Below are 25,395 nucleotides of genomic sequence, written 5' to 3' on the forward strand. Positions count from 1 at the left end.
AGTCACATCAAGTAAATAGCAACAGTTTTGCCCCTGCAGCTTAAAACCAGGCGTCCTTGAACAACTGTGTATTTTCAAATATTAAAGGAAAGTATTTCTGAATTTCTGAATCAAAATTCGGTTACATGTTCACACATTGCACTGACACTGCTATCATAGTGACAGCGTTTTTGGTTGGGGGATAACAAGCATCTTAGTTTTTAGATTGTCTGATGAGGCCACTACTAGCTTTGTTAGCTTTTGCTGATACATCATCCTCTTGTTTCATGGAAGTAAGAATATGTTGCAAAAAAGAAGTCCAGTTAAGTGGAAGTTGACGGGCAAATTAGCCTACTTCTCACTTGATTTATTTCATCAGTAAACATTTTCCCGGAGACGCTAATGATCTCGATTATTAAGTTTAAGCCCCTGTTTTCATTTTTGTAAATCATGTCCTTATTTACAGGAAAATTAGCAATAATTACGGTACATATCGGTGGAAACCAGTGTAATTGACAGCTCATCTAATCGCAGCCTGATTGCAGGCGACGTCTGCGCAGACCAACATTGTGAACCTCAGTTTCAAAACTGAAGTTAAGATTCTGGGCGTTGTCACTACCGGTTGCCACTACCGGGTGCTCGAGCATGTGTCGGATTAACCTGGATTAACAGCAGCCATTGTTGACATGAAAGAGTAGGACACACGCAGGTACATTAATTATAGTTCCACTCTTTAGTTTAGTTAAGAGCCAGGATTTTTCTGGGGAGGTTATTTTTTTAAAGAATGTTAATTTAATCATACAATTTAATAATTCAATATATGGAATTGTTAAGTTGTTAAAAACAACAAAGAAGAGGTCCAGGTCTTTTGCACAGTATATCATCGTTCACAGTCGTAAAAACATACGTGTCCTGGGAGAAAATCCTGTACGAAATGTAATTGAGAATGCAGTTTATTTTTATTGGGGGCAAATGTAGGAAGCCATGTGGGAGCTAGGTGTCCTTGGGAGAATAATAAATAAAAAGAGTGATCTGTGTTTACAGGACGAATTCCTGTGCTGCCTTCTCAATGCTTTTCCGTAAGGTCAGTAGGGTGCATCCTAGGTAGGGGTTTTGGTACAATGGAGCTTCAAAGTTCATGCGCGTGTCAGGCCGGGACTGTGATTTAGAAGAGCCAGAGCCGCTTTGAGCAGGAGCAGGACCGCGACTGCCGCTGTGTGCCAGACAAAGCTTTGACCTTCCTGTGGAGGCAGGTGGGCAAAAAAAAAAGGGAGAGTTTCTCCCGATGATCAGTGTCACACACGAAACACAAGTCGGTGCAAGAGTGCTCATTATCAGCGCTCACCTAATCCCCTACACGGAGAGGAGTCAGACCGAACATGAATTCACTCAGGAACAAAAACAAGACGCGATGACAAGAATCATCTGCACTCTGCTCCGTAACTCCACCGAACAAAGGCTTTAATGGATCTGCACTGGATTATTATAAAGTAGCACACGAGGCAATTATTGATACGACAGTGTCGTAGGAATTATGAACATTTCATCTGAAGATGGAGCGTGTTTTCTCAGACGACGAGTCGTGGGACAAGAGGACACACTTGATTTATCAAGATTGCAGAGGCATCTTCATGCAAACTGTTCAAGATTTTCAAATCATGTTTTGAATGAATCAAGGTTGATCCTCTTTATACTGAGGACATCCTGAGTGTTTTTCATATTTGTTTTGATGCTCTTGACCTCCGTGGTGTTGCATTGCTTCACTGCTTTGTTCAGGATTGTGTTATTCATTGGCGTCTATGGAGCATAGGTGTCTTCTTCTTCTTCTTTGGTGTTTTGTTGCCGTTGTCATCCGGAGCGTTTCCCTCCTCCATCATCAAAGCCTGAAACGCGTTATTGTTCTCGTGTAATTTCTTGCTTGTAACCAAATCTGTATGCCGGAACAAACGCTCTCACGCGGTGTGGTCCGTTTGATGTTTGCTTTTTTTTCTCCTTTGATTGAGATTACAAATGTGCCGCGGGAGCTCAGCCTCGAGTTGAGAGCTGGATTACGGTCCCCTCTATCTTAGCTTAAGGATATCCAAGTTGCAGCTGTGTGTGAGTGATAGACGGAGTCTCTGCTGAGAGAGAAGTTGCCTTGTGGAGGATCAACATAATCGCTGGGCTGTATGACAGACAGTAGAGGGTTCAGGAAAGGTTACATGAATGTTCTGTAACTGACTTTATGATATGCGCTAGTGATGAGTATAAATACTTACAGATGATTGTCCTTTTTTTTCTTCTTCTTCTTTGAAAAGAGCTGTCAGCTTAAGCTTTCATCGCAGCAAGCGGTGCATGGTCAAATGGAAATGCTCGAGAAGAACGAGTTAACAAGCCACTTTCAATTATGTAAAAGAGTTTTTTATTCCATCACGAGCAGTCACTGTGGAATTCCCATCAATTATAAATCCAGAACCACATCCCGGTAGTTATGGTTTGTTTTTTAATATCTCCTCTGGCTCCTCAATCTATCACCCCACAGGTATGCGAGTGGACGTTTTTATGACATGGTTTTGCGTCTATGTGGCGATGATACGGAGCGCATTTCTGGGGAGCACGAAGTGTCTCAGAGAAATGGTGTGAGGAATAAGCACAGCACCAGCCAGAGGCTGTAAAGCGATTGCAAAAGATTCAATTGGATTTAAGGTTAGCCTCTGTTCATGGATTCTGCCATATCCAATCCTCAGTGCAGGCTCACTATGATTCAGTGGGCTGTGTAAGATGAAGGGGCCCCGGCGTGTGCCCTGGACACATGCCACATGTTCTACTCTCCCACCACAGGGTGAAACAACTCCATTCACATACGTGTAATTCACCCCAAACCTGCTTTAAAACGGCTCATTCCGGCATATTTAAACAGCCATATATCATCGTCATATTAAATGCGCTATCTTTGTATGATTACCCATAACAAATGAGAGCATGACTGAGAGTAGTTCTCACACCAGGGGTATTGTTATTGTGAGTGTTTCCCTTAATTGAGATCACTGGCTATTAACCACATGGCTTTGTGTTAAGGTTGGACACATTTACTTGAACTCCTTCTTCTGCCCAGTAGTGTTTTATGTCCAGGATCTTTAAGGCAGGAGATCCATGTCTTGTCTTTACTGATTGGAGTTTGTAAATGTGTCATGTGAACTAGGGGTGGGACAACGTGCAGTACCTTTAAAGGGCCGTGTCACCCATTTAAGAGTAAACTTCAAACAATTACGATGCTGCTGTGTTTGTTTAATTCACATTCTATTACAGAGTTTGATTAAATTGGACCCATTTTGTATTATTTATTTGATCTTTTCAGATCTTTTACTCATAAATGTTGTTATAGTTGACAGAAACACAGTGAAGAGCATTTTTTTCTTATATACCTCAGATCCACTGTCTGATGATCAAATACTGAAAATTAGTAATAAAGAATAACAACAACAACACATAAACTATAGCCCTTTATTCACCAAATTTCACTCTTAAATACTTAAAGCTACATGTTTTGGTGAGGTCACATTGATGTTAATCATAAAGTGTGTTGTGTTATGGAGCTGTGTGTGATTAAAGTTAACTTTAGCCCACTAACAGCTAATGGCAAACAGCTGTTTTCATTTCTGATTTCAAGAGCAGATTGCACTTCTTACCATTTCTTACCATTTGACACCACATCCCAATCTTCTCATTTGATTGTAGCCTGGTATCATTGCAGCTACTCACTTCAAAGTGTGTCCTTATCAGTGATACAACTTTCAATTTTCAAAGTTGAATTCATCGTCAACTGTACTCAAGGTCAATTTACTCAATTGTGACCTGAGGATTTCACTCTCACCACCACCAACGCTCACTTTTCTCCGTGTTTGTTTGTAAATCGCCTGCCCTTATTAACTTCCTGTGGTCCACACGACAGCCCACACATCGCATGAATCATTATCAGGCAGCAGAACCGCAAGCTTCAAAAGCCAGTAGCTAATAACAGGAGGTTTTCTCCATGTTTTAGTGCTAATGTTAAAATTGCTCGTGCACAGTCATCTACCCCTCTCTGAATAATTTGTCACTTTCTACCCTTTTAATGATTTGCTGTCCTTGTCTGATGCACTTTTGTGTAGGTCAATGTTTGTTTTTTTTTCAACTCTGCTTTTAACCCTTTAACACCAAGCTTATCCTAGGCGACACGTCTGCACAAATGCTTTCCGAAAGCTGAGGAGTTGCAAGTCAAAGTCAACGTGTGGTTATTGCGGTAATTTCACTCGCACTGTTGCAGGAAGCTCACAAATCAGCGTCTTTGTCACCAGAGAGAAGAGTGTTAGAAAAACATGTGTACATAGTTTCCATTATTTGGCCTGGTTTTTTTTTGGACAGTGAGATAAAGACTCAAACCAATGTTATTTTAAATATTTTTTATACTATAAATTACATTATTTTAATGTAGATATGGAAAGTTATTCTGGAAAAATGTGCAAAAGCACTTACTAGATATTTTCTGGCTCTTTTACGGTTAAAATAAGCAAACAAAAGGCTTCAGCGTTAAAGGGTTAAAACAAATCCTAAATTGTCCTAATAGTGTCAACTGCCATATAACGTGTGTGCATGTGATTTTAATACTGAACCCAGCTATTTAGATTATCTTTCCACTTGTTGTGTAAACACTCAGCCATGATGTATCTATTCTGGAAGTATAGATGGTAATAACCACTCAACCTTGAGTCACGAGGCCTCTCAGAGCTGCCTTGAGGGGGAGGCTGTGACTGACTCCATTTTAGCAGGTTCGTCTAAACCACTTGCCTCTGAAAAATGTCTCTCGGGTCATTTAGCCACTGTCAACAAATGAGATGAGGCCACTGGCCCATGAAGGATAACACAGCAGCAGCTTCTCAGACACCCAGCGTGTGCAAGTGGAGCTTCCAGTCCACAGTGTTGGGACTGAAGGACAAAGTTTTGAATGCAGTCTGTTTTGGATCATCTTGATTGAAGAGAATACTAAGGCTATCGTTGAGTTGGATGACATTGAGTGCAAAAATGTTGTCAATGTAAACCTGGTCTGAATTTTCCCTCAAAAATCCAACAGCATTAATTGTAACAATTAAAAATATTTACGAGAATTCAAATATATTATGGCAACCGCAGTCCAGAGGAGCTCTGTGGTAAAATATACTGCAGGTAACCTCAAGTTTATGAACTCCGTCACGCAGCTAGCCGGTGTGCACCTGTTTATTTATTTATTACAGATATTTATACGTCTGGTATCCAAAGCAAAACACAACCTTTAAGGAGCACAGGCTCGAAGCCCAGAGCAACAAAATATGTTTGCAGGATTAGCTACAGCCATAGGATGCCATCATTGATTTGGGATTAACTTTGATTCACTCAAAGTTCTTTCACCGCTGCAAAGAAAGTAAAATTTAAAGGAAAGTGCGGTTGTAATTTGGGAAAAGTAAAAAGGAATTGATCAGAAAGGATGAAATCTCAGTTGCACAAATGGGTTGCGTTTCCCCCTCTTGACACATCAAAATATTATTGTGAGAGTTGTATGGAAAAAAAAAAAAGCAATAAGACCCTAATGTAATTTTGATGATCTCAGCTGACTGCTGCTGCTGCTGCTGCTGCATGTGGCATATTAATTTCTGTGCTATTGGTATGCCAGGGAGTGTTCTGTAGCACTGCAGTCATTATCAGTCTGGTGAGATTCAGGGCCACCTCAGGGTCAAGCTAAGAAAGACACTGGTGAAAGCAGTTTGGCCCTTTTGGCCTCATTAGTTAATTAGAGTGCAGACAGGCAATTTCACTCACACTGGCCTTTAAGCATGCTGTGAGAGTACATGGCAAATGGAGGGCTTATGCTACAACCCAAGTTGAACTGAATGGAAAATGTCACTGCCTTTTCTTTTTTTTTTTTCATTTTTCCATAAGTATCAAATGAAGTTTTACATTCAAACTTGAGTTATCTCTTTTGGACTCTACACTCAACCCCAATTAGAGCTGGTTATCAGCCCGTGTTTAACTCTGTAAGTGTCCAGAAATGAGTTTGTAGTGAATCTCTCACATGCACTGTATACCCATCCATCCTTTTCCTACCGCTTTATCCTCCACATGAGGGACACGGCGGGAGCTGTGCCAATCTCAGCCCACATATAGAGACAAGCAACCATTCACTCTCACATTCACTCTGTTTAGAGTGTCCAATTAACCTAATCCCCATACTGCATGTTTTTGGACTGTGGGAGGAAGCCAGAGAACCCGGAGGAAACCGACGCACACACGGGGAGAACATGCAAACTCCATGCACAAAGGCCCTTGTTCTTCCAAGAGGGCTAACCACGACCCGCACTGTGTATCAAGAATGTAAATGATCTTTCAAATAGTTAGATACAGTATATACCATGTGTTCTTAAATGTTCACTCCAAAATCCAATGGAAAGGCACAATATTTCTTTGACCCTTTGAGCTTGTTTAATATATGAAAATAGCACTGTTGCTGCCATTTCCACGACTCCAGTTCAAAACAAAAAGTAGTGTAACCCGTGAGAGGGAAGCACAAGCCAAATGTCATCAGTGTGTCTAGTTCAGCCAGCCACATGTAGGTGAGCAGACTCCCTGAATACTGATCTTTACACTTAACAAGTGTGCTGATTTGTTCTTCAACACTTCAACGGTGTTGAAGAACAATATATATATATATATATATGTTTATATATATATATATATATATATATATATTGTTCTTCAATACTTATATATAAAAGAAATATTGTGACCTTTGGGTGCTCTTGTTGCAAGGATACCAGATAATCTCTTTTTATCCCCAGCACTGGTCAGGCTAAAAGAGATATTTCACCAAATATTAACAGCTTCATCTTCCTCCTCTTGAAGAAATTCTGTCCTACAAACGTATTCCACTTTCTTTTTTCTAGGTCTCAGTTGTACTTCTGCTAATTGTCATGTACCAGGGGATTTAACTCTGTGACAGAAAGACCCTGCGGGAGGTTAATTGGTGGGTGCTGCGGCGTATTCAGGTCAGACCTGGTTAAAATTTCCATGAAGTCATTTCCATGGTCTTCAGTGATCAACAGGTACTGTTGATCTTGTGAAATGGAAACATTTGGCAGCGATGATTCTAAAACTGGCGCGACTGGTTGTAGTAAATAACAGGCTAGAACATTATCTGGTTAGAAAAACAAAGAAAAATGATTTGCCATTACTGTCTTGGCAAGAGTAGCTTAAACAGCTTTGTGATGCCCGTGCCGATCAATCTGTTTAGCAACTCATCTGGCATTTTGGTCAAGAGCAAGTCAACAGGGGCCAGATTGTAATGGAAATGTTTTATGGATATTAATGGTTCGCGGAGAAAGTCTAATAAATTTGGCTGTTCCATATTTCCCTGTGACATGATCATTTCTTCCTTAACTAACAATCTGCTCCATGGGAATTTATAATAAAGGCAGGATTTCTATGAAACGTTGATGTGGTCGATCGCGATGACTAAATATTAATGTGTTCATTATGATTATTCATTCATTGGACAGTGGCAGTCATTGAGAACTGTCACACATCAGAGGATGAACTGTTTCCTCCCTGAATCACCGAGCAAAATGTGATCTTTTACCAACATCGCAACCGAGTGTCACAAAACATGATGAATGCATTGGAAGATTAGTATTTGTCTTTTAACATTCACAGAGTCCTCCCATTGTGTTCATGCCAGATTTAGGTCAGATGCTTCAAATTTTCATTACCACTCCGGGCAAGGCTCTCGACTGTGGATGATGATTAATGGCATTATATCTTTGTTTTGTGTTTTATCATCTATTTTTCACATTCTCCTCTCCACCCTGACTGGTTTTTATATGTAATCTATTTACAGCCAGATTTCATGCTTTAGCTGCTTTATCCCTTCTGCCCTTTTGTGTGTCAGTCTCTCCGGGTTTAGTAATTAAGTGCTGTCAGAATGAGATGGCTCAAATTACTCAGAGCAGAGAGGGACATTTCACTGCGTTGCCGCTGTTCGATACCGAGACATTAATAATGACAGAAAAGGAGCAGCTATTGGAAATCTATATGTGAGTTGTTGATTTGGAGAACATGAGGTGAGACTGCACATTTGTGATTAATAGTGGAAGTTGAGCCGGAGACGTGTAGGAAGTAGCCCACGTCACACCTTACTCGGTCTCAAAGTGAAGCACTTAAAACTGCTCATTTCTGCACCAAACTTTTTTTTTTTTCAAGATTCAATTCCCTCCACTTGTAATGGACTTGGATGACAAATGAAGCGGAGGCTGATTGGTGGTGGGGGTGCGGGGGGCTGTGTGTGTGTGTGTGGGATGGCAGCAACCATAATCCTGACATAGCAGTGTTGGTGAATGACTGAAAGATGTGAAGTGAGGGCGTTTAGTCACTGACACGTTCCTGTCAATTTGACTAAGGCCCCAACACCTACATGCAGCAGACAGCTGCTTTGTACATTCTGCAGTACAGCAGGTTAAAGATAAGTGGCAGAGACCCTAAGAAACACAAATTGGAGGCATAATGTTAAAAGTAAATTCACTCAGGAGACTGAATGTAACAGCTGTACTTGTAAATATATTTCCATTTAAATGTAGGACAGACATGGAAAATGACTTCTTCTGCGATTGTACGTAGCAGTTTAGTTCCATCATTACGCGTACAAGCAGCTCCAACAGTGGTAGATCACTTTGGTTTCTGAGAACCAATGCAATACCAAGCATATCTCCTTGGACTAAAATACAGAGCGCAACACCATCGTGTTTTGAAATGCTTGACCCTGTAGACCAGCCTCATTGTCGTACCACTGAAGCATAGTGTTTGGATAAACCTTTGGCAAAGAGGAAAAGGTGTCACAGATCAGTCACTGTGTTCTGAAGAAGTGGACAAGGCCACTACGGTCTGTGTTTGTGTGTAGTTGGAATGTTTTCGGGGTGGTTTGTATTAAAAATAAGAAGAATGACAAAAACACAACACACTGAAGGGACGACTAATAACTTACTTGTAACATTGGTGCCACAGTCAAACTGACTCTAACGGCCACACACTGCCTCAAGCTGACAGATGAAGCTGAGAGCCAGGCTGAATTTGGAGCCGGTGACTGGAGCATTGGGGGAGACAGTGTGATGATCTGGCTGTCCGTTGACGGCTGAGATGAGAGTGGGCTCGCTTGTTGGGGCCCGCGATGACGACTGAGTGATGGGCCCGGGGTCAGATGGAACCACTGACTGGATGTCAGGGGCAGTTGTCAGCCGGGCTGCCAACTGATCCCACGCACTGTCCTTCACGCTGGCTCTCCCTATACTATGATCATGTATTTTGTATCCGTCATATATCGTGTTGTTGTTTTTATGACGTTTCCCTTGAATTAGACAATAAAGTTGACATGACTTGAAGTGGGAATCAGCCCAAAGTTTCTGTGGTGTTGAGACACCAATATTCTTGAGGATCTCTGGCTATGACTATTTCATTTTTTCATGGCCTCCAAAAAAACGTCATTTAATGGCAATATTGGGCTTGTCCAGAGAGTGGACTGTTGAATAATAATGTGAAACTTAGTAACTGGCAACCCAACTGGGATGTTAGCAAAGTAGATCCCAGTGCATTAAACTCTGTGGTGAAAGTGTCCATAAAGGCTCCATCCATACTACTCTTGTTTTGTTTAGAAATGTATACGTTCTGCTCCAAATATGCTGCCTGTCCACACTCACCCAGAATTTTTAGAAAACTGCATAGGGCAAAAACAGAGACCACTTCCAGCTTGTTTCTTATTGGTCCTACCTGGTAAAGCGTCGTTCCATTTGCACTGTCACATCTTCAGCAATCTGAAGAAAATTAAATCCCTCGCTTAAACTTTTTTCCTCTGCAGAACTTAAGAAGCTGCGAAAGGTCCTCAAGTAAACCCGAGCAAGTCCATTTACCGACAGTAAATCTGCACTTATGTGGATATCAAGGCTAATTATTCAACCGGAGACTTTAGGCCTTGATGCACACGCTCCGTGTGCTCATTGATGCCGCGAAGTTGCTTTTTACATGAGTTAATAGGCTTTTGAACAGGAGGGTAAACAGGAAGGCAAGATGGGTGACAAGCTGGCAAGGATAGACAACAGGATGCAACATGTAGAGAGCAGGTATAAATGTTAGGAAGGATACTCAGGTACCAGATACTTGGGGAAACACTCACAGGAACTAAAGCAGACAAACTGCCAAGCTGCTGACATCGAATACATGGAATAAATACTGACTTGGGTAATGAGTGTGGAAGGAAGTCCAGGTGATTGAGAAAATGGGAGACAAAGTCTGGGGGCATCTGCTGGGTAGAATGAGAATGGCAAATTTGGCAGGAAGAAATAAGCGGAGGAGGGCAGGGGGTGGAGGAGGACTGAGGAAGCAGACTGTGACTCAGTGAGGTGTTTTTGTGGAGTGACTGGCATGTCAGGGAAGAGGTTCAGGGAGGTGTCACAGAGTGGTTTGGGTGCCAGTACAGAAGGAGGTGTTACGGCGGCAGCAGCAGCAGCAAGTGGGTGCTTATACAGTGCTGTGTAAAGTGTGTAGTTGAGGTTCTGAGAGTGTCTTGTTTTAGTTTGTGGGCACATCGCTTTAAGTCTGCAGGATTTAGAGAAGCGATCGGAGGGACAACTGTCTGTAAAGTCCATTACATTGTCCTGCTCTGTGTGATATCTAACAAGAGATCGCAGAAGAAGGCTTTTCTTTTAGAACTAGTGCACCATTTTCTTTTTTGTTGTTGTGGTCTTTGTAAGATATATCAGCATTTTTTCATCACTAGAAATATAAACACGTTTTGAAATGGTCAGCTTCATAAAATCTACAGTATACTTCCTCTTACTTGCTGTGTGGATGAACTGAGTGCATGTGCTGCACAGAGTGTCTTAGCTTCACTCTATACTCCCACTCTCATTACAGGCAATGCAAGGTGGATAGTTGCATGAGAAAATCCCTTTGGATTCCAAGAATAGATCCTCCGCAGCTCTCTCCTCACCTGACCTCAGAGATGGGTTTTTCAGGCTGCTTAAATTCAACACGAGGAATTGCATATTTAAGGAAAACTGATAGTTCATAGCAGTTCAGTATGGCTTACTTTTCCCACATCTCTATTATGAAGCAATACATCATAGTATTTATGAAAACATAGCATCAATTCAAGGTCTATATTGTCATATAGTGTCTCAAGGATCCACTTCAGCTCAGAAATTGGGTTACAGAATTGGGATAGTGAGTGTGTGTCTTTTGCCAGGCCACAGTGATCTATGAGCAGTAGCACTCGGCTATCAGCATTCACATAAGTGCAAAACATTGCTTCTGTTTTTCTTCTTCTTCTTCTTCCTCTCGGAGCAGTGCATCCTTTGAGAGTTGCTTTCTATGTGTATATGTGCCGGTGATGTTTGCATCCAAGTCTGGAGCCGCACGGCGCTGTCTGCCCCTGCATAGTGTGTGCTTGCTCCATCATGACTTGCATGTTAAGCACCAACAGCTGACTGTTGTAGCCTCCTTGTAATGAAGCCAGTCACCACCGGCTGCCAGGCTTTAATTAGGCATGCAAACCCTCTGATCCGAGACGGGAAAAGGAGCTGCTTCAAAACTTCTGGTTTTTCCCCCTGCAGCAGAACCACATACTTCATGTTTGTTTACTTCATAAACTTGCACAGCCGAAAATGAAGTAATGACAGCCATGTGGCTGGTATAAATATTTGCGCGCTCACATAATTTGGAATTAAAGGACTCTGTCATTAAGATGCTAAAAGCCCGTTTACAGTAGGAGGCTGCAGAGTCAATAATCCTCTCACTAGAGAATGGTCAGTACTCGTATATTTAAGGAGTGGTTTTGGTTGTTGCTAAAAACCTCTCAGGCATATTTGCTTTCAAGCATAGAGGGATTATCAGGAAATGAATACACCACTGCTATTATTTCTTCTGCGTTTACCGCGAGTAGCTTATAACGTAGGCTTCCATCTAAGTTCTTTCCTTTTCCAGGTTTCAAATAATCACTCGGGAAGCCCGGGTGTGTTGTGTGAATGTGTAAATTGGGGATGATTTGGGGAAAATATCTTTTCTTTTCCCCCCTGTCAAAGGCTTCTTGATTGTTACTACAGCGTTTGTGATTCGCTAATTATCCGCCGTAAATTGTTATTTGGCAATCATGTTTCTTTAAAATTGCATTTCATTTTTGGAAACAATCAATTGTTCAGCCCTTGAGTTAGGAATCTGAACGAGCGATAACACAAATGAACTGGTTACAGTCTAAATGTTCTTGTTTATCTGGTGTTTTAATTAAAAGAGCAGTTGTAGATTGTAGTGTATTTATGTAAGGGAGGAAATGTAATGCACTGTGTTTTGGTTTGAGTTTGGGGGGAAACAACTAACAAACTCATTATTTCTACAAATCTATTCTAGTTAGTGTATTGATAAAAGCGGGAAACAATTTTGGGTGCTTTGGCTTTTACAAAACACTTGTTTACTAGTTTTTAGGAGACATTTTCATCAGCAATCACTCAGCAGCTGTGGGATATAATCCCACACACAGTTTAATAACTCCTGAGTTACTGTGGCCTAAAATTGCCTCTATTGATGTTTTCAGTTAACAACCTGTCTTTTATTTCCCTCTCCCAGTAAAAGAAAAAGAACAGTGTGCACTAAGTTTTGAAGACGGAAACTGTCCTGTCTAATTATACAGCAGTGGTGCCGTCAAAGGCTGAAAATACAAGCGGAGAGAACGCCAGGATACACTTTTATTCATTCAGACAACAATTTCCAGAGGCAGAGCTACTGTACATTGAGAAGTATGCACAGTGGTTGAACTGGAATACAGCTTTTCAGTCATTGGGGAGTTGATTCCAAATTATTTATATATAAATAATTATATTATAAAATAATACAACAATAATACAGACAAACAGTATTCTTAAATAGACACACGTACCATGAAACACGCACATGCATACTCACACAGAAAATATTTAGTTTTAAGTTTTCATTGAATTCTGGAAATCAAATGTTCCACAAACTGTAAACTGAGCAGGCAAAAATGTAATTATTATAAACTAAATGAGAAATAAACAATGAATTAACCAGAAATACATTATGTCGAGTCTGACTCCTTTAAATTAAGACTACGCGCTTATCTCTTGCGTTAACTTTGAAATGGACAATGAAAATAAGGGAAATATGTGCGACGTATGAACACACACACCAAATTTGCTGTTTGGATTCAGCTTTGGAGCAAGAATCGCCCCAGTCAGGGTATATTTCCCCAAAATCCCTTATGAGTTAAAATTGTTTTATAGTTAGGTTTGCTTGTTAAATTATGGTATCTGAATATTTAATACTTAATAATTCATTTATTTATTTAACATAAACCCTTCTTCAGTGTCAAATTTCAGTCACAGCAGTCACTTTAACTGACTGCTTGCTAATTCAATCTTTGTAGTCTTTATATATTATATACATATTTTAGTAGCCTGCTCCAAAAACTTGTGCCAAAATCTCCCCCAAAGATATGTTGCTTTGACCAAATATTCACTTGCATGAGTCACATGATTATATTAAAGTATGTAAAAGAAAAAAAAGCACTGCAGTAAAAATATTATGGTCAGCCACACAATTGCAAAACAGTGACAAATTCTTCTCACCATGGCTCAGACTAACTATCATGTAGCTCTCTTTTATGCTTTTCTCTTGCCGACCTTTCAACATGAATGTCAGGATCTTGAGTGACGACAAAGTAGTTCCTACCTAATTCTCTGGTAGTCGACGAATTGTGAAGTTTGGCATATTTTGCAAGGTATTTTCTAAAACCCTAAAGTTACTTTATCTTTGCTTTCAGCTCTGTTGCAGAACACCCACTCCAGTCAAGCTCTCATGTCTCGCTCTCCACTTTATTAAAACCAGACTCCTCTAAAAAGACATCAAGTAATATTTGGGTGGTGCGGAGCAACGTTCCTGTCTCGAAAGAGAGACGTTATATTATGCATATAAAGATGAGCATTGTGCCAAATATGATAGCAGCGAGAGCAGCCACGCGTATGACAACAAAGGATGTAATTCAGAATAATGTCCAGCGGGCTTGTTCTCCACTGTCTGAACGCTCTTTTCCCGAAACGAATGCAAATGTCTTCATCTCCGTGAGAATTTGTCTCATCTAAATGATACAAGAACGGCTGCCTGTTGAAGAGCATGGCTGATGCGACTGTAGGTGTCAAACCAGTGCAGCGAGGTGTCAAGAAGGACTCTCTCTCGGAGGTTTGGAAGTCTTTTGAGAGGACTGGAAGTGAGGGAGCGGCTTAGTGGGGAGATATTATATTGGTGTCAAAACTGAGAGCATCAGGGCAGAGATAGCTTCATCCTTCGCGTAAGCCCTCGCGTCACTAAGCCAAAACGCTCCTTTTTCTATCTGCTCCGTTAATCTACATCTTCTCTGCTTCTGGCCTCAATCGTTTTACTTTAAATCCATAATGTAGCTCAGGTGCACGTCCGAAGGATCACACTGGTGTTTTTGCACACAGTTGCATACATTTTAGTCAGCTCTTTTCTATCACATCAATGCAAGTTCATCCAAGTCACACAACTCTGCAGATCCCATGCAGTACACACTCACCTGCCACTTTATTAGGCACACCCGCTTAACTGCGTGTAGCCGAGCGTTTTCTGAAAGCGGAGAAGTTGCACGTCAAAGACAACGCGTGGTTATTACGATAATTTCACTCGTTTCATTTTAAATTGTTAAAACAGTATTTTAACATGCAGTAAATTGTAAATTCTGGAAAATGGCCAAAAGCACTTAGTTTACAGGACATTCTCTGGTACTTTTATGGTTAAAAAAAGACATTTTGAGGGTTAGTTGTAAAGGGTTAATGCAAACATCTACTCAGCTAGTCACGTCAAATATGACCAATTTTAGCAACCTTAAATATAATACTGTGTTTTATTTAAAACAGCAAACATACTACAGTTTTGTACCTAATAAAGTGGCTGGTGTGTGTACCATCATAGATACACATCAAGGTGTGTCATTTTTTAATGACACTGAATCTCTGACACGTCCAAATCGCGTTCCCTGGTGGAGAATCCCTGTCCATTTTCCCACATTTGTCAGCCACACATCGCTCTGCGGAAAAGCGACGCCACGCCACCGTTTACTTTTTCAAAGAACGCATGAAACCCAGAGTGTCATCCGTGGCAGTTAGAACTCCACACACTGCCGAGAGCCCGACTCCTCTCTTTGTCGTGTCTTGGCGGGGTGTCGCTCAGATCACTGTGCACATTTTTTTTGTTCTTCGGGGGACATTTAGATTGACAATGCTTCCTTTTTTCTTTTTTTTTTAAATGGCACCCTCTCAAAGATGTCCACTCCTTTTGATCAAAACACGTAATTGGTGATTTAATATTCAGAGAAACAGGCCAAATGCTTTGTTTCCGTTAATATGCTGTAATTACTATTTGTGTCTTTTTCCAAATGGACCTCACACACACACACATAGTCTCAATGTAGGTTTACGACTGAACCCACTTTAATTTGTTGTATTATTACTCTGAGTGAAATCACCACAATTCCCATTGGACGGTGAAGGAATTGGGTTTTAATGGTTGTGACTGTGATGAGACTCATTCTCAATGCAATTTGTCTTCTATTATTTTCTCGTCTGGATATCGGTGTTAATCTCTTTACAGGTTTTTAACGAGTTTATGTTTTGAAAAAAAACAACAACAACTCTCCAAGCAGCTCCTTGTTTTCTGTTAATTTAAATATGGTGTGAAAACGAAGCGGACGAGTTATTACCATAATATTGTGATTCCATGCATGTAATTATTGAATGGCAGGTAAAGTGGTTATCACCCTTTAAAACCAAAGCCTTGGACTTTTTTTGTGTGCTTATTTTAACCATAAAAGGGTCAAAAAATTATCCAGAGTAAGTGCTTTTTACAATTTTTCCAGGATAACTTTCAATATCTGGCAGTTCTTTCAAATTTACTGCACGTAAAATGGAGAAAAACAAAAGGTTTTATTTAGATTTTGCATATTAAATTTTAAATTTGATCAGTAAAAAACATATTTACAATAATATTTGTTGGAGTTTTTGTCTCAACGTTTTATCCATCTCTCTCCTCTCTGGCGACAAAGATGCTGAATCGCCGGGTGAAATTACCGTAATAACCACACGTCGGCGTTGACGTGCAACTTCTCAGCTTTTAGAAATCGTTGTCATTTTTCCGTGTCATTATAATGGTACAGTAAATTCCTCATTTTGGAAAACATTGCAGTTGTTCTTCTCAATTCTTTCCACTTCTCAGTGGTGGGAAAAACAATGTATATCTTGTTTTATTTCGAGCCCAGACAAGTCCCACTTTCTGCGTGATGTGTGCGAGTCAACGGTCACTTCTTCATGGACACAAAAGGCCTTTTAGTGACAGACACTGAGGAAATAGCTCTGGGATTAGCTGTCTTTCCCACACTTGCCTGAATCCCCTTCTGTTGTCTTTAGTATTGCAGATATGATCAGTGGACTTTTGGTCCGTTGTCTTAGTCTTAGGAGGCATGACCAGGGTTTGCATCTGTGATCTTTCTCGATGAGGGAAGGGGGGGGGAGATATGTTGTTTTCTTTGTATCTGCATGCAGGCTGTGGAAACAAACACACTGTGGCTCGTGGTTTTACTTACCTCCAGAGGGCTGCACGATCGCCTCAAACAAAGGCCAGGTCATTCATGTGGCAGAGGCAGATTTCTCCTCTAAATCAATATTTGTATGACTTCTTGACTAAACCGTATTATTCCCCTCTCCTTGAATAGCTGAACGGAATCAATACGTGAGATTGGTGTTGAGCAGGAAAATATCAAGTGACATTTTAGTTGTGTCTTCTCTCCGTGAAGGAGCAGTGGAAAAAAAATAAATGTAAAATGTGATCCTGTAAAGCGATACATCAGTTTGAGTCAAACCATGTAAAACTCCATGAAGGAGAGGGAAAGTCCGTGTTTAGAGCTCCCAGTTTCCCCGCGGACCACAATGTTATGTTATTGTTGATTGCAGTGTTTTCCAAAGTGTTGGCCAAGGCCACCTGGTGGGCCTTGGAGGTATTGCAGGTGAAAAAATGAATTAACAATAATAACGAGAATTCCTATTTATATTCTAAGAATTCATGAATTTACCCATTATTTGTCAGCTATACACTTTGTGGTGTTTTATGTATAGGAATCTGTAATTGATTACTTTCCACCTCTGCACACCCATGTTAGCCCATGATATCATTTCAAAACACATGTCCAAAGGACAACAAAGGCCGCAGCTGTGACTGCAAATGTCACTGTAACAATGTGATGACATTGGTTACTTACCTGTCACTGAATGAGGAATCCTTGCAAACTATTCCCATGATTCTCTTGGAAGGAAAGTGTCGATGAGGCGGACTCACTGGTTTATGTGAAGTGGCGACATGCTGAAGGCTCGCTGGGATTTCTCTGTTTGCCTCTCAACCACGATTCAGCACCCCTTCCGCAGTCTGTGCTGCACTCCCATCGCTCACATCACCCAAAAATTTGAGTCTTATTTCAAAAAAAGAATAATCACATCCTGTCATTCCAGAGCAAGGATTTTGTGCTTTGACATGTTGACACTTTTCAGCGCATATGCAAAGGTTTTAATTTAGTTTTCTTTTTTTTAGCTTGCATAACGGAACAAACACCAGGTGTTCATCCAGATGACTTTTAAAATGTGTGTCTGCCTTTCTCTGGTTTTAACTGGTGCTGAGAAATTAAATGCATTGGAGTCTCAGTAAAAGGTTATTTTTTGATTTATGGCATTATGCCTTTTAGGAGAAGCAGGGATGGGGTGGTGGGGGTGGGGAGTAGCACAGCAGCACCAGGAATGACTCACTGTGGTGGCTTTTTAATAAATACCATGTAGAAAACAATAAATCTCAAAAAACTAGTAATGAATATGATAAATATAGTTGCGTAGATGGCTGAAGATGAGTTCATTTCAGTCGTTAAAAATTCAAACCATCCAAAATACCAAATTATTTTCGGATTAGTTGCTATACTGCACTGAATCTTCATATTTTCTTGCTTGCTCTGGATTTGCAAAGTCAGGGTCACGGGTGTGTGATTCATTAACTGTTTGCGCTGTTTACATGGAGGGGATGTGTTGTTGTTTTTCAAAGCAAATTCACAGAATGACTTAATATAATAAGGTGCGGTGGCGCTAATGCCATCTGTCTAGACGGGGATAAAAATAGAATTATGGAAGATGATAAACATTCACAATTTATTATCTTATTTGAAATGATTGTGGAACCCTACATAAAAAATATGAAGGATGTAAAAAGAAAAAAATATCACTATATATATCAATATATACCGAGAAGTAAAAAAACAAAAAAAACCTTGACAGTTCAACAAGGTCATTGTAGAAAATGTAGACTTACAACCCATCTGCACATGGAGATGTTGCACTTTGGCGAGCATAAATATTTCATCCCAGAGTTCCATTCATTGAGGGGTATGTATGAGAAATGGCTGCTCTTTTGTCAGGCAAGGCAATTTGATTCTGAGCCTTTCCATATTGCGCATTGCCCTCATGTCACCATTTGTCCTGATGAAACCAGAGACTAATGTATGTCTCGTTCTGTCTTCCTTTTCTTTACCCAGCCTCCATCCAGGTGGAAATCACTCCGACACAGGGAGAAATCAGTGTGGGAGAGTCCAAATTTTTCCTCTGCGAAGGTAAGACTGATCTCAAACACGCCGCGTCCATCTCATTTATGCTTTATATCAATTTCCCCAAACTTTTATTTTTTATTTTTTAAAGATGACGAAGCATAGTCACTCAATACACAATAGGAAACGTGACAAAACCAAATTTGTTTTAGTTTATGACCATTTTACTCCCATTTTTCTAACACAGAATGCTATTTTGTTGTTTTGAATAGACATTACAAAGAGATGTTTGATGTCAAGCAGCTTCATTCAGTGTATGTCATGTAAATCATACTATATGCACATAAAACAGTGGCTGATTCTGGTCTTTGAAACATAGGAAGCTCATTTCTTGCACTCTAGTGCACATATCAAGAAAAATATCAACAATATGACTGAGCAGCCCGTCCAAAACAAACCTCTTGAGAATGACTGCATTACACATTACAGCAGTATTCATTTACATTGTTAAATACAAGCTCATCGACTCCAATTGAGAAATAAGAGTGTGAACTTCTGCTCAAAATTCAAAGATTTAAGACATTTCTATAGTGAAGATAAAATACAAGGATAGAGTTGTATTCTGGGATCAGAGTCGGGTACAGAAGTGGGATCAGGGCAGTTTGGAGAGAGGTGCGGTCTGAAGACGTAATGAGAGAGAGAGGTCGTGCACTCTCACTGTGTTTCCACCGATGAATGTACAAAGACGTGCAGTTGTCAGTTTGTCAGAGATCCAGGTGGTAAGTCGGTACTTAAGGCATTGTAAAGAAATCCTTAAGCCTGGTATACACTGTACAATGTTTGGCAGTCTCAGATCAAAGTTACCCAACGTTAAACAATCACAGTGATTTCTTTGATCGTGGCTCCTTAGCGGTCTTTCCGACGTCTTAGGCCCCCTTCACACCTGGCATTAGGATGTGTTTGCTGTGATCCGATCACACTTTCACCGCATGTATTTACACCTGGTATTAACATGGGTCTCCGGTGTCCTCGTCAAGATCCGATTGCTATCCGATCACGGTCATTACCCCCCTGTAAGTCACATCCCCTTCTTCTTTGGTTTTCTTAAATAGACAGTGCACACACCAAATGAATAATGAAAATAAGGGAAATAAGTGTGTCATACCACACGATGACACAGGGAAAAATTTTATATTTATACACATTTTATATTAAGGAACACATATTGACCATAGGTGCTTACTATACGTAACATACTAGCCCTTTATTTGTAATTATTAAGCACGTATTAACACCTTAATCAGGAAAAATCTTAATGTATGTCGTAATAGAGGTAAAATAAGGTGTTAATACGTGCTTAATAATTACTAATAAAGGGCTAGTGTGCTACTTATGGATGTTAGTAAGCACCTAGTTAATGGTGAATATGTGTTCTTTAATATAAAGCGTGACCAAATTTTATAGTTGACATATTATCTCATAGGTATCTGAATATTTAATACTATTTTTTTGACGGCCAAATCCCTGTGACAACGAGCAAAAACCAAAAAAGTAGCATATGAGTATTCTGTCCATGAAAGTGCAACATAAACATGAACGTTTTCCATCGTGTTTCCCATTATGCGAATGACAGTCGCCAACGTGAAGCACAGCCGATGGCGTCGCTGATGCTTTGAGCCTATGATTCAATATCATACTTGACGTCTTAGCCACGTGCACTAGGTCCATGTCGCACGTGTCGTGTGATTTATAGTCTCACATGGTTCCTGAAATGTTCTGGTCTTTAGGAGGCATTTAGTGAACAATGTGGGTCGTGCCTTGTCAAGATCTTTCTGGTGAGCTTTTAAGTTCATTGTTCGGTTTCGGGAAAAATAATGAATAAAAACAAATGTATCCAGCCTTGCCGATAGCCAGCTAAGTGTTACCTTCACCACGAGTTGAGTTTGGTTTAGCTTTATTGAAGCAGAAATATTTTAATCGTCAAGTCGTGTCAAACCAATCGCACACCATTAACATTAGTCATTTCAATTCATATATTGAATACACCTCCTTTATTCTGGGTAAACCGAGCCTTTACAAAGGTTTATTGTGAACGTTTTGAATGAATACCATCTCGTTACTTGCTGCTGCTGCTGCTGCTGCTGCTGCTGTGAGGTTGAACCCATTAAAGAACATTGTGCATCAAGCCTTGCAAATGAGCCTTGACACGTTGCTTTAAAAATGGTACTCGTGTGTGTGTCTTCAAAGGAACACAGCTGTGTTTTCGAATGAAAAGAATGTGAAAAAGCATTGTGTGTCTGAAGAAATAAAAGAAGTGTTTTTATGTTATTTTTCAACGTCCTGCTTAGCCAGTGGATTATCAAGCGAGGGATTATCAGTTTGCATATTGGGTCTCCTACAGTGAGATCTTCACAACAAGAGTTATTGATTTGAGTGAAGATATGAGAATTATTACTGTTATTATTATTTTATATTTGAAGAAGCAATAATAACCAGCCAGGTTTCGTCTTTCACTTTGAATCCGGTTTGTATTTACTCAGACATTATCACAGCGAAAAAGTCATTTCACATCTTGGGTGAAATGCATCGATCTGAAGTGATGCAAACGGCATTCAAACTGTTGCAAGAACTCAGGGGAAGGACTCAGAAGCAAAGAAACAACTAATATCTGACAAAGCAGAAGTATTAAGCTTCATTTGACATGTTTCCATCCTGTTCCTTCTTCTCCCTTTTCTTTATTTTCCGCTCCACAGTGGTGGGCGACGCCAAAGACATCGACTGGTACGCCCCCAGCGGTGAGAAGATCCTTCCCAACAGGCAGGACATTTTTGTGAGCCGCAGCGACGAGAGCATGTCGACCCTCACCATATACCACGCCACCGTGGACAACGCCGGCATCTACAAGTGCGTGGCGAGGAACGGGGACAAGGAGGCGGAGGCCACTGTCCAAGTCAAGATCTTTCGTAAGTGCGAGAGTTTTTGAAGAACACCTTTTAAATGACATTGCTTGCGTTGCAACGTGTGTATTAGTGTTGATTCGTGAAAATTGACGGTGTGAAAACAGAAGTAATTGTGTTTTTAAGATTAGTGGAATTCTCCCAAAGGTTTTGGCTGCAGTTAGGCTCCAATTGAAGAAAAGTTTTTTGGTGTTTTTTTCTCCCACTGACTGGACACAAAGACTCAGTGAGCCAAAATGTCAGCTCACAAGAATAACACACTTTGAGCCTTAATGGAAACAGTTCTCCCATCAGAAGAAGAGGAATTGGATATTTAGGTGCAAACCTCTTCCTTGAGGTTACTTTTTTTGTAACAAACAAATACTTTGCAAATATAGTGTAATTTAATTTGTTTTATTATAGTTCTGCCTGTGGAGTTTCGGTGTTAAACTGTGGTCATCAAACCATTCATCCCTTCCACAGTAGCTCCTTTTTTATGTAGAAAAATGACAAATAATCAAACAGATTTCTGTATTTTTTGGTTGTTTTTTCTTTTAAAAATGTGTCATTTCCATGTTCTGTTTCAGCCGCATGTATCATGTATTTTTAAAGATAATCTTTCCCTCGGTTTCATCTGGTCTGCACAAGAATATAGCACTTCCTGCAAATCTCACTTCATCTTTTATTCTATTAAATAGTTTTGACAGATAATTCATACGGGGACATATAGTTTCTATCCGCAGGTTCACTGACTTTTCTTTTCCCACTCATTATATTTCAGGTGGTTCACTTGAATGCTTTTGACTTTACCACTTATTAGAAAAAAAACTAAAAACCTTTTATATTCTTGGCTTAGCTTTGAATTTGACTTTAAATGAGGTGATTTCAGAATGCTTACAAAACAAGGCATAAAGCTCAAAAATGGGTGACACGTGGGTTTGCACCTCATCTGAACATAAAGACGTGTGCGTAACTGTGTGTCTGTCACGTGTCTTCACAGAAAAAATCACCTTCCAGAGCGCGCCGAGCCCACAGGAGTTCAACGAAGGCGACGACGCCGACATAGTCTGTGACGCCGTCAGCTCGCCGCCGCCAAACATCATCTGGAAACATAAAAGCACCAAGATCCAGTCCGCCAAAGACGGTGAGCCAGTATTTCTGTCCATTCGTGATTCCCGATCAGTTTGCCGTACTGCTCCTCGTCTCCTCCCGCACACCCGTCTTCGAACTTGCCCTGTCAGCAAGGCGGAGCTTTTTAGACCTCATCTATGATTCATGAAGGTGAACGTTAAGTTCTTCAAACGGAGAAACAAGAGACACCGAGAGCAAAAAAAGAATCCAGGCGCTGAAAGGCAAACGTGGAGAAGAGGAAGAGGAAGAAAAGTTAACTCGCTGGGTTCAGCCGTGGCTTTGCTTTAACATAAAATAAAAGGCTGTTTAGTTTAGTTCAGGCAAGGTAGTTGTTTTACAGAGGCAGCCTTGTTTCTGCGTGTTTGATCTTCTGACAACAAAGAAGAAGTGCATCCTCTCCTCTCCACCATTATATTTTTACCAGTTCTTGCACACTGGAACATTACATTTTAAATGTACTACTAAAAGGGACTGTGAGTGTCTGAATACTTCTGTTTTGGCTTGAAAGGAAAAGAAAAAAAGAAAGAAAGAGAGATTCCAATAGTGAGTTCCTCTCTCAGTGGGACTCCTAACGCAGCAAACACTAAAACAAAAGCAGCCAAATACCCAAGGAACCTGTGCATTTTAATCCCTTTCTTCCGTGTTTATTCACATGTTCCAAGCAATTACTGCCTTACCAGTGAACGCACTTTGCAGCTTTGAAGCGCAACACATAACTTAAGGCATTTAGCGCCGCCGTAAGACACAACTATGAAGACGTGAAAGGTGCCGCCGTGGCAGAACAATTTTGTTCAACTTTGTGTATGAAACCGTGAAAGTGAGCCCGACTACAGCTGTGGTCCTCAATGAGAGGAGCCAATTAGAAAATACTCTGCATGCTCCACTTCTGCCAATAAGACGAGGGGTGACATAAACATTGGAGTAAAGTGTATTCATGCACAGCTTTTTATAAATAATTAATCTGGCAGCTCAGGGCAGCCAGTAGCTCCAGTATTTTCCTTTTTGGAGAGAAGAATAACAGCTCTGCCTTCAACTGAAGCTGAGCTGCGGTGGAAATGAGGCGAGAGATGGAGTTTTGTTTCACACTTGGACTGGTCCCGGTTTAACCTTACAGTAACCCCTCCCCCACTGACCGCCGGAGAGCCGGGAGTCACCACAGGGTTATGCTAAGCCAGCCTTTATTCCTGGACTCTGGTCAAGGAATGTGTTTTTCACTGGAACAACCACTAAATGTAACCAACACTGAGAGCTGAAAACCTCTTCTGTAATTCCTGTCTCTCGGTGCAACAGTTTGACCTCACCATGAGCTGCACGTTGAGCCGCCTCACCGTCATATTTGTCAATGTGGCATATTTCAGTGTCTTTATAACACTTGGAGTTTTAAATCAAATGTGGTTTTTGACATCAGGGTGTGGAGATTAAATCCTATATAATAATATAGTAATAACCATAATATGTCAACACGTACGAACTGCAGACCTTTTACTGCATCCAGCTGCCACCTAAATAGGCTAGTAATGTCGTTTAATTTCAACTACAAGACACAACTTTATGTTTTTTAGTGGAAATGACCTCCTTAATTTTGTGTTTTGGTGCATTTGATATTGTCAATTTTTGAGTCTTTATCCCTCACACATTAAAATACATAGACACAGGAAGATTACATGGACTGGAAAGTAAGTTATACACTTAGTTAAAACAAGTTAAAGTTGTCTGTGCAGTGAAGTGACAGGGATAAAACACTCATTATTCTAAGCCCACATCCTCTCAGCCCTCGGTATATAATTATTTGCCGCAAGTGACACATGCCTTATTTCATACATTTGTTTACACAGTGGGATCCTTTTGTTAAGCAGACAGATAAATTGCCATCTCATACACACTCAGTCGTGTGGAAATTCCGAGTGGCAAAATTGGACTCCAGCTGAGAAACCCTTACACCCAAAGGCCGGTCTGTGAAAGTTATGCTTAACACACAAAATCCTAATTAGCTTCTATATTTAACGCCATACTTGCGCCGAACAAACAAACAACAACAACAACAACGCATGGCTTAGTTATTTTTTTCTTAAGGCCCTTAAAACGTGGTCAGGCCCCTGGTTTTGAATAAATGCTGAAACTTCTTTTCGGTTCAGTTTGTGCATTCATAGCGGGTTTAATTAGTGGCGCGACTGCTTGTCAGGCACTATGATGATGTAAAACATGGCAAAAAATGTGGTGTGGTGTGGGCACGGAGGGCTTCTCTGTGTTCTTCTAACCACATGCCTCATTACCAGGGATAATTGGGATTTTTCAAATCTGACTCCAGTGTCCTGTCTGAGTATTCAAGTATTGACTTGAAAAACAGGACAATATAGGTTTAAAGCTGTTTTTATTATAACTGGACACAAAAGTGAGTTGAGCGGTGGAGGGAGATGGGCAGTGATGTGAAGCAGACTGGTTCTGCTTGGGCTGATCTCGCAAAAAACAAAGAGTCCAAACAGGTGAGATGAAGGGAACCGAGCTGGACAGGGCAGGCGACGAAAAAAGGATTATTAGAGTTCTGACAGGAATGAACACATAAAAGAGAGCGGTGTACCTCAGGTGAAGCCCGGGTGATAATGAGGAGATGTGACACTGGTGTGAGATCAGGGCTACATTTCTGATTAGTAGGCTGAAGGCGAT

General features: G+C 40.6%; 1 protein-coding gene across 14 annotated transcripts in view; it reads left to right on the forward strand.

Annotated features, from left to right (window-relative positions):
* Positions 1–25,395, forward strand: part of ncam1a (neural cell adhesion molecule 1a) — a 220,480-nt gene that overhangs the window by 129,734 nt on the left and 65,351 nt on the right. For all 14 annotated transcript variants that reach the window (XM_044041842.1, XM_044041844.1, XM_044041830.1 and 11 more), the window contains exons 2-4: positions 18,656–18,730; positions 21,418–21,627; positions 22,601–22,744. In XM_044041842.1, coding sequence (XP_043897777.1) covers positions 18,656–18,730; positions 21,418–21,627; positions 22,601–22,744 — 429 coding nt within the window. The remainder of the gene's footprint in view (positions 1–18,655; positions 18,731–21,417; positions 21,628–22,600; positions 22,745–25,395) is intronic.

The sequence above is a fragment of the Solea senegalensis genome, linkage group LG13 (genome assembly GCF_019176455.1).
Source record: "Solea senegalensis isolate Sse05_10M linkage group LG13, IFAPA_SoseM_1, whole genome shotgun sequence".
Classification (NCBI taxonomy): Eukaryota; Metazoa; Chordata; class Actinopteri; order Pleuronectiformes; family Soleidae; genus Solea; species Solea senegalensis.